Source organism: Sceloporus undulatus, chromosome 2, assembly GCF_019175285.1.
Source record: "Sceloporus undulatus isolate JIND9_A2432 ecotype Alabama chromosome 2, SceUnd_v1.1, whole genome shotgun sequence".
NCBI lineage: Eukaryota > Metazoa > Chordata > Lepidosauria > Squamata > Phrynosomatidae > Sceloporus > Sceloporus undulatus.
Window position 1 is genome coordinate 232,304,557 of NC_056523.1, and position 13,405 is coordinate 232,317,961.

Below are 13,405 nucleotides of genomic sequence, written 5' to 3' on the forward strand. Positions count from 1 at the left end.
TGAAATGTAGGACATGTCCTGGGGAAAAGGAGGACACCTGGTACCCCTGAATGGAGGATATTGGAGAATTCCTCCTGGGCAGGAGACTGACATGTAGGACATGTCCTCGTAAAAGGAGGACACCCGTCCTGGGCAGAAGGCTCGAAGTGTAGGACATGCCCCGGGGAAAAGGAGGACGAGGGCTGCTTCCCCGAAGCGTCCCCCTCTCCCTCTCTCCCCCCCGGGGCCTGCCTTCCCCATGGCTCCCATCCCGCGGCGCCCGACCTGCTGAGCCCCTGGATGGCGGCGGGGATGCTCTGGAGCCGGTTGCTGCCGAGGCTGAGGCTGCGGAGGCCGCGGAGGCCGAGGAGGGTCTCGGGGAGCTGGGCGAAGCGGTTGCCGCTGAGGTTGAGGGTGCGGAGGGCGCGGCCCAGCGGGGACCCGGGCAGCCCCTTCGGGAGGGAGCCCCGGCCGCCCAGGCGGTTGTTTTTGGCCAGCAGGGTGTGCAGGCGCCCCAGGCCCAGCACCTCGGGCCCCAGGGCGCTCAGCCCGGCCCCGCTCACGTCCAGCTCCTCCAGCCCCGGGAACCAGACGCCCAGCTCCGAAGGGAGGGACCCCGGAGGGGAGAGCCACGACGAAGGCACCACCAGACGCCGCGAGGAAGGCTCCCGGGAACGGAGCAGGGAGAGCGGCCCCTCTCCTCCCTCCGCCTGCTCAGGCTCCTCCGCCATTACTGGCCTCTTCCTCTTTCGGGCCTAGAGTTCCCCTTCAGGCCTGGCTGAGGCCTAGCGCTGAGGAGGACCGGACCACCGCAGTTTGTGGGGGGAGCCTAAGCACTAAGCAGCGCCTCCCTCAGGAAAATGGAGCCCTCCTTCCCTCTTTACCCTCCTCCTCCTCCTCCCCCGCCTCCATGGAGTAATAAACACAAGCAGAAATAGTCTTTATTCACACAAAACATAAGCTCAATAGGCGCCCCTATTGAGACTGAAGGGAGACTGGAGTCATGCCGCCCAGAGAGCTTCTCAAGTCAGGCCTAGTCAAGGCCTGGAAGGAACACACTCCTTCACAGGAAGGCCTCGCTCTGGAGTAGTAGTAACTCCTCCCTCTCCACATGGAGTCATCATAGAGTTGGAAGAGGCCCCAAGGACCATCCAGTCCAGCCCCATTCTGCCATGCAGGAAATCCCAATCTCTCACGCAGGAACTCTCCATCAAAGCATCCCCTTTGACAGATGGCCATCCAGCCTCTGCTTGAAGACCTCCAAGAAGGGAGACTCCACTACACTCTTACTGTCAAGAAGTTCCTCCTAATGTTGAGGTGGAATCTCTTTTCCTGGAGCTTGCATCCATTGCTCCGGGTCCTAGTCTCTGGAGCAGCAGAAAACAAGCTTGCTCCCTCCTCGATATGACATCCCTTCAAGTATTTAAATAGGGCTATCATATCACCACTTAACCTTCTCTTCTCCAGGCTAAACATCCCTAGCTCCCTAAGTCATTCCTCATAGGACATGGTTTCCAGACCCTTCACCATTTTAGTCGCCTTCCTTTGGACACGCTCCAGTTTCTCAATGTCCTTTTTTAATTGAGGTGCCCAGAACTGGACACAATATTCCAGGTGGGGCTTGACCAAAGCAGAATGGAGTGGGACTTTTACTTCCCTTGATCTAGACACTATACGTCTAGTACATTCACTGGGGTTAGGGTCACAGGACTCCCATGAATGTGGAAATAAAGGTTAATAATAATATAGAGATGATGACCACACTACACTCTTAAAGCATTGTTATTCCACTTTAACTGCTCTGGCTGCCTCCTGTTGCATTCTGGGATTTGCAGTTTAAGCAGAAGCATTTAGGATATTCAACCAAAGAGGTCTTACAAACTCCAAATGCAACAGGAGGCAGTCAGTGCAGTTAAAGTAGAATAGCAGCAATATGAGAGGGTAGTGCGATAGTCATGTATGTTTTTTCAGCTGAGATAACACCTCTCTAGGAATCTCTAGGTCCTCCAGTGCAACTCTGTGGTCAATATCTGCCAGAAATTGACCATAGAATTGTGCTGGAGGAGCTAGAAATGTAGTGGAGTGTTCTCTCTTGGAATCTCTAGGGCTTCAGCAACTCTATAGTCAACCTCTGTGAGAAATTGAGCATAGAGTTGCACTGGAGGAGCTATAAATGGCTAGTGGAGTGTTCTCTCTAGAGATCTCTAGGTCATTCAGTGCGACTGCTGACCATAGAGTTGTGCTGGAGCACCTCGATGTTCCTAGAGAGAACGTATTAATAAAATCCGTGAAGCCATATCTAGCCCAGTATTAAGCTGCAAATGTGGAGGGACAGGTGTATTGGCATGAAACAGCCTAGAAAAGTTAACATACTGGTGCAAATAATCTAGTTTGAGACCACTCTAACTGTCTTGGCTCAATGTCTGGAAATTCTGGGAACTGTAGTTGTGTGAAACGTTTAGCCTTCTCTGTCAGAGAGCGCCCTGGTGCCACAATAAACTACAGTTCCCAGAATTCCACAGCATTGAGCCATGGCAACTAAAGTGGTGTCAAAACAGATTATTTCTGCAGGGTCCAATCTGAGCAGCCACCAAAGAAGATATGGGTTTTTGTGAGGGCACTTTTGTGCCATCTAGTCCAGTGTTAAGGCAAGAACAAAATACAGTGGTAACCCCGCGGTGTACGAAAATAAGAATCCGTTCCGCGGCGCCGTGCGTAACCCGAAAATCGTTCGTAAGTAAGCCGAAAAAGCCATAGGCGCTAGCGCTAAAAAGGCCCCGCGATGTTCGTGCGAAAAATCAGCGCCGAAAAGCACCAAAAAGTTTTTTCGTAACCCGAAAAAAAACCGTAACCCGAACCAGGTTTTGTTTCCTATAGATAGGTTTTTTCGTGATCGCCCCGGAAATTTCGTAACGTGGTGCTTTCGTATCCCGGGGTACCACAGGTACAAGGGGATTTTTAGACTGTTTTCTTTGGGAACTGCATTCAAAATGGCTGCATAGAAGCTTTGATAGCTGCCCGGACTTTGAAAAATAGCTTTATGGAAGGACATTTTAATAACACGGTATTTTACAAAAGGATATACAGATGGTACATGAATCACCTAGGTTTTTTGGAGCTCTCCTTGGCACAGGGTGACCAGATGTCATCACCGCAAAGTAGGGCAGGCGACCAAAAAGGCCACCAGCTTCCTTCTTCTTCCCGCGGGTGCGGCGGGATCGTGAGAAAATGCGAGCGGAGAAAGAGTTGGACCCCTCCCTTCTTACGCTGGGTTAGGGTGAAACCGTGGGAAAATAGCAGGAGCCAAGACCCCTCACGTCTTTCCTGTGGGTGCCGGGGCACCAAGGGAAAATAGCAGAGGAGGGGCCGGACCATTCCCTTCTTTGCCCGTGGGTGCCAGGGGACGGTGGGAAAAATATGGGGAGGTGGAGCTAGACCCCTTCCTCTTTCTTCCGCGGTGGCCGGGGAACGGGGAAAATATGGGGGTGGAGGACCGGACCCCCCACTTCTTGTCTTCCCGCAGGGTGCTGGGGGACCATGGGAAATGTTGGGAGGAGGAGCCTGAACCCTTCTCTCTTTCCACACGGGTGCCGGGAGAACCATGGGAAAATAGCGGGAGGAGGGGCCGGAACCAATTCCCTTCTTCCCGCGGGTGCCAGGGGACCGGTGGGAAAATATGGGGAGGGTGGAGCTAGACCCCCTTCCTTCTTTCTCATTGGGGGTGCCGGGGGAACGTGGAAACAGCGGGAGGAGCAGCCGGACCGCCCCTCCCTTCGTTCCCCGCTGGTGCCGTGGGACCATGGGAAAATATCAGGAGGAGGAAACGGACCCCCATCCCTTCTTTCCCGCGGGTGCTGGGGGCCCGTGGGGAAAATAGCAGGAAGAGGAGCAGAGACCCCCCTTGCCTTCTTAAACCGCGGTGCCGGGAACATGGGAAAATAGCGGAGGAGCGAGCCGGACACCCTCCCTTATTTCCCATGGGTGCTGGGGGATCATGGGAAAATAGGGGGAGGAGCCGGAACCCCCCCTTCTTTCCCGCGGTGCCCGGCAGAGAACTGTTGGAAAATAGTGGGAGAGTAGCCAGACACCTCCCTAATTTCCCGCGGGTGCCAGGTGACCAGTGGGAAAATACGGAGGAGGGAGTTTGGACCCCTCCTTCTTTCCCCGCGTTTCCCGGGGGAACCGTGGAAATAGTGGGAGGAGGAGCCCAGACCCCTGCCCATAGTTGCCCGCAGTGTTGGGGAACCATGGAAATAGAGGGAGGAGGAGCGGACCCCTTCCTTTTTTCCCGCGGGTGCGGGGGAACCGTGGGTGAATATTGGGAGGAGGAGCCGGACCACTCCCTTCTTTCCCACGGGTACCACGGTGGACATGGGAAAATAGCGGTAGGAGGAAGCCGGACCCCCTCCCTTTTTCCTGCGGGTGCCAGGGGACCGTGGGAAAATAGCAGGAGGATGAGCCAGACCACCACCCTTCTTAACGGTAGGGTGCCAGGGACGCGTGTGGAAAATAGCTGGAGGAGGAAACGGACCCCCTCCCTTTTTTCCCACGGGTGCCGGGGGACCATAGAAAATAGTGGGGAGGAGGAGCTGGACCCCCTCCCTTCTTTCCGCGGCGTGCCAGGGGACCATTGGGAAAATTGCGGGAGGAGAGCCAGACCCCCTCCCGTCTTTCCCGAGGTGCTGGGGAACCATGGGAAATAGTGGGACAGGAGCTGGAACCCCCTCCCTTATTTCCCAACGGGTGCCGGGGAACCGTGGGAAAATAGTGAGAAGAGGAGCTGGACCCCCTTCGTTATTTTTTGCTGGTCGCCAGGGATCGAGGGAAAATAGGGCGGAAGAGCCGGACCCCCCCTTCTCTTTCCACGGGTGCCGAGGAACCGTGCAAAATAGCGGAAGGGGAGCCGGACCCCCCTCTTCTTCCAGCGCATGCCGGGGAACAGTGGCAAAATAGCGGGAGGAGAGGCGGACCCCCTCCCTTCTTTCCACGGGTGCCGGGCACCTGGGAAAATAGCGGAGGAGGAGCCGGACCCGCTCCTTTTTTCGCACGGCTTGGGGGACCAGCGAAAAATAGCGGGAGGAGGCACCGGATCTCCCCTTCTTTCCTGCGGGTGCCGGGGGACGGGTGGGAGAAATAGTGGGAGGAGAGAGCGGTAACGACAGATCGTGTGACAGCCACTCCCAAGGGGTGAGAACTGATCTAACAGAATGTTTTTAAAAATGTCACTTCTGGCTGGTGCTGAGTACATGGTCCCAGTTATATGCCTTCAAGGTTTCCAGAAGCATAAGCCCATGCCTGTCAACAGACAAGATCAATCTCTGACAAATAGTTTTAAACTGTTGAAACCCTCCTATAGCTACATTTTCAACTAGGATATGCTATCCAGACATATGTGTCCATTGCCTAATTGACCAGGGACAGATTAGTGTGTTCTAATGCCACAATCCTGAGAAACGTCAGAGTAAAAGTTCCAATTTATTGCTCTAGCTGTTGCTCCAAGTTTCTTGGATTTCTTGTTAATTACAAAATAAGTAAGCAAACACACATGTGGAAAGCACTTGACTAATCGTATCAGTTTGACGAAGATTAGGGAATTACTTCCTCAGTAGATTTTCATAGATGTCCCTCTAAATCCTAGCTTTTTCTGAGTCTGATACAGTCTTCTGGTCTGATCATAATTTGGTCCCAAGGTAGGGAACTCTTGACATTTAAATGTTCTCGCGTTGTCTAGGATGAATCTTGTATATGTTTCATGGTCATTATTTGGTTTCTTAATGTTTAATTTAAATTTTCTTCAGTGCTAGGATTAATTCTGGTAATATTATCAGGGCATTATTTTTGGTTTCGTAATGTTTAGCATTAAGCTAAATTTTGTTTAATTCCTACCTAAAAGAATCTATTTCAAGGAAGAGTGCAGCAAAATGCGCAGTGTTCAAAGGATCCAGTTAGCTACTTTCCAGTCCTTTTTTGTACTCTGAGGGGAAAGGGGAGTATATGGCATGTATGCCAGAACATAAGGTTTTGAAACATTACCTTTGAAGAGGAGGAGGAGGCATCCCGATCATGTCTCAACATGAACCAGATAGCAAAGATCTCTTATGGCAATTTTCTAATAGCAATGATGAAATCTGAACTTGTATGGGCCAATAATGTTTTTAAGGTCTGAAGGTTGCGCCAGATACCATTAGTGGACAGTAAGGGAATGCTCATAACCCCGGCGGCCCTCCGTGACAATCACAGCTTTTGGGGGCCCCGCAATGGTCACATCCCGGTTTGGGAGGGGCCCCCCCACGCCTTGTTCCCACCCCCTTCCCGGTTCGTGGGTCCCGTTCCTCCCCCTGCGAGCCATAGCCTGCTGCCAGCTAAGTGTGGCTGGCTGCTGCGCCAACCCCCCCTCCTCCGCCTCTTCGTGGTGGGCTGGCAGCGCACCACCCACCTCCTCCTCTTGGCTCCGCCTTCCTCCTCCTCCTCGGCGGTAAACGCTGGCCACCACCCGCGTCTCGGCTTGCACCCGCGCGCGCAATGCGCGCCAACGGGGCTCCAAAACAGGAGCTCGTCCCTTGCCTTTGGCCCAGCCACAATTGGCCCAGCTGCCTCAAAGAGGACGGGCTTCCCTCGGCGCGCACCGCCCAGGCCTCAGAGGGCCAAGCGGCAGCACGCTGCCTCCGCTGCGCCTGCTCGCCTCACTCGCGCGCGCCTGCCTTGCTTCCCTTCTTCTGTTGATGGAGGAGGAGGAGAGATGAGGGAGGAAGAGAAGGAGCCGGAGAAGGGTGCCCTTGGAAGGGGCCAGGGCAGAATTGGGGCGGATGAGAGGAGAAAGCTAGTCAGTGGCCATTAGGTCGCCTTGGTTTTTTTGGGTTTTTAAATTATTTTTAAAAATATAAAACAACTATTTATTGTTTATTTATTTCATTTAATTTTATTTATTTGCTTGTTTTATTTTATTTCATTAATTTTATTATTGCTTGTTTTATTTATTTCATTAATTGTTATGTATGGCTTGTTTATTTTATTTCAAATTATATCTTTTATTATATTTTTATTATTGCTTTTTTTATTTTATTTCTTTAATTTTATTATTGCGTGTTTTGTATTTTATTTCATTAATTTTTATTATGTGCTTGTTTTATTTTATTTCTTTATTTTTATTTATTGCTTGTTTTATTTATTTCATTAATTTTTATTATTGCGTGTTTTATTTATTTCATTAATTTTATTATTGCTTGTTTTTTATTTATTTCTTAATTTTTATATTGCTTGTTTTATTTTATTTCATAATTTTTATTATTGCTTGTTTTATTTTAGTCATTAATTTTATTATGCTGTTTTTATTTTATTTTCATTGAATTTATTATTGCTTGTTTTATTTTATTTCATTAAATTTTTATTATTGCTTGTTTATGTTTATTTTCATTTAATTTTATTATTGCTTGTTTTATTTTATTTTGCATTAATTTTATTATTGCTTGTTTTAGTTAATTCATTAATTTTTATTATTGCTTGTTTTATTTATATTTTCATAATTTTTTATGATTGCTTTTATTTTATTTTCTTAATTTTTTATTATGCTTGTTTTATTTGATTTCTTTAATTTTTATATGCTTGTTTTATTTTATTTCTTTAATTTTTATATTGCTTGTTTTATTTTATTTCTTAATTTTTATTATTCGTGTTTTATATTTATTCATTAATTTTTTAATCATTGCTTGTTTTATTTTAGTTCTTTATTTTTTATATGCTTGTTTTATTTTATGTCTTTAATTGTTTATGATTGCTTGTTTTATTTTGATTTCTTTAATTTTTATTATTGCTTGTTTTTATTTTATTCTTAATTTTATTATTGCTTGTTTTATTTATTTCATTATTTTTATTATTAAATATATACACCCCCTGCCTTTTTTATTTTCCCCCATTATTTTTTATTATTAAATATATGCAAGTGCATTTTCTGTGTATTTATGGCACTTTGAAGCTAACAGTCTGCTTTCTTGGACAATTATAGCGATGATGAATGATGATGGATGATGATGGTGATATTGATACAACAAGCTCTGAGGCAACGCCAATGTAACTTGCGGTGGATGTAACAAACTCATGTGCAGTGAAGAAAAACCACAGTCCCTTGACCAAGTACACACTTCTGAGAAGTACAATGAACCCGAGGGCAATACATTTCTTGCTGCATCTGTCTAGGAATGATGCAGAAATGTCCTCCATTTTGATCATGCTTAAAAAAAACATTCATTTATATAACATTTAAAAATCCTCATTTTTTGCATGTCCTCCTGTTTATAAAATGTGGTCCCACTTTGAAAATGTTGCCCACATTTGTCCTACATTTTGTCCCGGTTTGGAGCCTCCTGACTATGGCAACCCTATAACAGTATAACTGTATAGCACTAACACTAGCTTAGTAAGCCACCGTTATTTTTTGCTATCAAGGAAGAGAAAGGTATATGCACCCTGAGAGTGCATAAACAACAGGAGGGTGGGGAAGCAAAGATAATATTCTGATCAAGGTATCTGATTATGTTATAGAGCCCTGTAACTTAAGCTTTCTGGTTCTTGATTATAGTATAAATGACATAGGACAACATACTTCAGGTGAAAAGATATGAAATAAGTGGAAGCGTGCTGGGTTTATCTTCCACAAACATTTGGGCGTTTTTCCAGTAAGAAGGCAATGATGCGTTCCTAAAACAATATTTTCTAACTTGCTTTAACTTTAATGTGTATTTATTTTGTTGGAGAATAGCCTGCTAAGTATCTTTCGCTGCCTGTGGTAACTCAAACATGCATGAAAAATGGATTTTCCTTGATATTTCCCTAGAATAAGATTGTTTTATAAACATTAAAGGGGAGACGTGGAGACATGAATCCTTGGCAGTGAACAGATATAAACATGATGAAGAGAAAGGGAAGCAGTTCAATAGTTCCAAAGGATGTTTATTTTACAGATCAGATGCAGCATGGCCAGTCATCAGAGCTGTCTACACAGAGGAAGGAGGACCATGGCCATTTGTACTGTTGCTGTTAACTGCCCTTGAGTTGTCCCTGACTTATGGTGGTCCTGTGGATGACACTTCTCCAAGGCCCTTTGTCCTCCACTTCTCTGCTTAAGTCCTGTAAATTCAGGCTGAAGACCCTCCGATTGAGTCTTTCCATCTGGTGTGTGGTCTTCTTCTCTTTCTATTTCCCTCCAGCTTTCATGGCTTTTCTAATAATGTGGTCAAGCTACAACAGCCTCAATTTGTTCATCTTGGCTTCCAGGGAGATTTCAGGTTTGGTCTGTTCAAGGACCCACTTGCTTGTCCTTTTGGCTTTCCATGGTATCCTCAGCACTCTTCTCCATCACCACATCTCAAATGAGTTGATTTTTCTCTTACCTGCTTTCTTCACTGTCCAGCTCTCACATCTGTACATGGCCTGGATGATTCTAACTTTAGTTCTCAGTTGTATATCTTTGCTCTTTATGATCTTGTCTAGTTCCTTCATAGCTGCCCTTCCCATTCCTAATCTTCTTCTGATTTCCTAAGTGCAGTCTCCATTCTGATCAATGTTTGATCCAAGGCACAGGAACTCTTTAACTATTAGAATTTTCTCTTTGTCTAGGTAGGTTTTATGTAGTTCCTCTGTGGTAATAACTTTTATTTTCTTTATATTCAGCTTTAAACCTGCCTTTCCACTTTTTAACCTTCTTTAGTAATTGTTTCAAATCTAAGATGTTTTCTGCTAGTAGTATGGTGTCATTTGGATATGTTAGATTATTATGTTCACAGCCATGTGGGATTGAACTAGAGAAATGTATTTATGATAGTAATTAAGGTATGTGCAGGGGGTGACTAACATTATTCAAGACTATTAATTAAAGGATATTCCTGTTTCACTACCTTGCCCCACAGGTAGATATTTCCAACAGCTTGGAAGCTGCATGATTCATCCACTTACTTTTCTGAAAAGAAGTAACTTAAGAAAAACATGTAAGTTACACAGGCAATAGGATGCTGACAAGTGAAAAAGAAAAGCTAAAGAAAAAAAAATACTCCATGGATTTCTGTGAAGAGGGCCTCAGTGTGGAGTAGAGTATGCACATGAGGGGTGTGTGTGTGTGTGTATCTTTTAGTCAATAGTCTGTAGCTATTGAGTATGTCAAGACCTCACTGAGTTATTTTTAATATTTCCCTCTCTGTTTAAAATACTTTTTTTTTTAATGCTTATGATTCTCTTAGGTATGCTCATGTCTCTCTTGTTTGTCATTGTTCCCATTTTGTCTATAATCCTGTCAGTAGCATTGAAAATGTGAGTTACCTGAATCCTACTGCAAACCCCAAATAGAGTAGACCCACTGAATTGACTGGATTCCCTACATGTTGAGTCACTGTTCAAGAAATGATTCAATCAGTCTAATCCAATTGGGACTAACCAATGGGATCCAGGTTCATATTAGATACAATAACAGGGATGATTTGTTGCACGGTCCTTCCTCAGGGCAATGCAGAAGATTATCTGGGCAAAGTATAATTATTTTAGGACAGCCTTCTTCAACCAGACACTTTCCAAATATATTGAACTACAACCTGCATCATCCCAGCAGGGCTATTTGTGATATTGGATGGAGGAGACATAGTCTAACATGTCTGTAGGATGTCAGAAAGCTGTTTTAAGATTCCCAAAGTTTATTGCCAACTTTTAAAAATGTTAAAAACATTTGGCTCACCAAATGAAACTGCCCCATAATTCTCAAACCATTTGTCCACCTTGTCTTATTACTTGAGATCTACTTTGAAATACTTAGAGATGAATACTGTTATTCCTGTATGTAATGGATCATGGGCTCCCTCCATTAGAGCGATGGCTCTGTCATGGACAGGTGTACCACAGTCATGATAATTTCTCAACTTCCCACATATACACAGCACCCCTTGTGCTATAATCTTAAGTAAGAGTATACTTCCTCTCTATCTCCTCCATGGACATTATTTCTGTTCTTAACAGATGGCTGTTTTAATACAGGACTACAGTAAATAACAGCTTACAGAATAAAGGAAGATAAATATGGATTTGTTTAACAGCTTTTCTTGTATAACTCAGAGTAAATGGCACGTGAGAGATTAAAGCCAGATAAATGTGCACAGATGTAATGGCTTTCTTGTATTAGGTCTTTGAATATGACACACCCAAGTTCATAGTCCAGGGAATTAAAAGCCATTACCTTTTAGTTTGCACATAGAAGACTGGGGTGGCGGAAACCTCGCAGGTGCACACCCATTTATGCTTCTAGACTTTCTGCAAAAGTGTGTTTTAACACATGAAATATTATAATTTAAAATAGTAATTCTATAATATAGAACTTAAAATTGTGCAGTTTTTTTCCATTTCATTTGGAGCAGATTGTGTTGATACTGTTCCCCTTTCAAGCAGAATTACAGTTTTCTTGACACAGAATGGTCCTTATGTGTAAATATTAATCATTCAGAAACATCTCCTGCTCTAATTCATTCATATTGGCCAAAACAACATTTGATAATAGCCAGCCCATTTGATAGGTCTTGGTCTCTGTAAAGTAATAATAATAATAATAATAATAATAATAATAATAATAATAATGTTTAGCCCGCCTCTCCCATTCGGATCAGATCGGACTGAAGTAACCAAAGGGGACATGTTTGAAAGTGCATCTCTATCCACACTCTCCATACTTGCATGTGAAAGTTTTTATTTATTTTCAGCCATTTTATTTCCTATGGGACTTCTCTACAATCAGAAATAATTCATTTTGGAGGGGAGGGTGCACAAGTCTGTACTGGGAGGATGTGATATTCCTCCTTCCCCATTTAGTGAGACAAAACCCCTGTAAGTATAAAATTCACCAACAAGTTTCAGTGACATCACAAAGTTATGCCTTGTTAATGATTATAATCTGAAACTGTTTGTATGCTTGTTATTGGGGAAGGAAGGAAGGAAAAAAGGCAAAGCCATCTGTTGTTCTATAGAAATCTTGCTTTCAGTACTCCATAACTAGTTTACCAAGCAGAATAGAGGAAGTAGTGATCCTACACAATTATATCTGGACTGACAACTTGGAGGACCAGAGTATACTGTAAATTGTTTGGCTTCTCACCACAAGAGGGAGCTTCAAGCTCTATAATTAATGCCAAACTTTCCAAAGCTTTCATTGCAAGAGGGATGGTTCTGGGGTGGAGGAGCAGTTGTTGCACAGACCAGGGTTGCTAAGGCGCTTTACAGAGCGCCCAAAAAGGGTGCTCTGCTGGTGCTGGTGGTTGCTGCGTCAGGGAACCGCAGCGGACAAACTGTGCAATTCCTGGACGCAGCAAAAAGAACTTGTAAAAAGCGGGTTCTTTTTGTGGTGCAGAAATGACGCTGCAAGGCGCCAATGGCGAACTCGCGGCATCATTTACGCCGCGCGACGTGGGGACGCTAAGTGTCCGTGACGTCAAAATGGCAGCGCCCATGTAGAATGGGTGCCACCATTTTGTATGTGCTCAGCGCGTACTAGGACGCCCCATTCTAACCCTAGTATGTATCGCGCACGTACCTTCCGTCCGTGCAGAACACGCCTAAGTGTCTCTTATAAGGGATGTCCCCTTTTGAGGGTTGGATTGACAGCTGTCTATTGTTATATGGGGTATCTTTTATGTGAAAGTTGGAAAGCTTTTCCTTTTATATAGATTGAACAAGATACCCCCAAATTCCATATTTTGAAGAGCTGGCTCTTAATAAATACAGAAATGTGTGCATCGTGCAATTTGTGAATGCAGACAATATGTTAATTTTACAGAGAAGTACATATGTACAAAATAAATACATAAGTGAATTAAAATCAATAATTTGGTTTTTAGGGGGGGACATGAACTTGTTATCAAGTACTTTGGGCCTTATTACACAAGACCCCTCTACTCCTACAATTTTATTTCCTGTAAAAATGAAATGCAATCAAGATTGCTGTCTTACCTTATGCACCTTAGGATTCATTCCTAGATCAGAGCACCACTTAGTGCCAAAACCTGATTGCACGCACAAGGGATGTATTGGCTCCTCAGCCAACCTGAGGGTCATTGCAGCCCCACAGGAGCAAGGAGGAGGAGGCCAGGAGGGGAGAAGATAGGATGCTGCTGGTTTACCAGCCTGTAGGTTGGAGGGCAAAAGGGGAGAAGCACCTTCACGTCACCATCTTTGTTCTGGTACCATTAAAGAAGGGAGTCAAGGGAGATGAGTGTGTGAGAGAGAAAAAGAAGAGAGAGATGTAGTAGCATTGCAGCAACAGGACAACACAGACATTTGCAAGGGACTGGATTTCCCCTGAATGCTATCATTTCCTCTCCCAAGCCTATTCACCTCCAAAATCAGCAGAATAGTGCTATTGCATGGAAATCATACATCCCCATAACTAAAAAAAAGTTGCTTT

The 13,405-nt window shown here is 44.8% G+C and overlaps 1 protein-coding gene across 1 annotated transcript in view; it reads right to left on the reverse strand.

The window, feature by feature from the left end:
- LRRC58 (leucine rich repeat containing 58) overlaps positions 1 to 810 on the reverse strand; it is a 13,630-nt gene extending 12,820 nt beyond the window's left edge. The window contains exon 1 of the mRNA XM_042451337.1: positions 265 to 810. Coding sequence (XP_042307271.1) covers positions 265 to 710 — 446 coding nt within the window. The 5' untranslated portion in view covers positions 711 to 810. The remainder of the gene's footprint in view (positions 1 to 264) is intronic.
- Between the last annotated feature and the right edge of the window lie 12,595 nt (positions 811 to 13,405).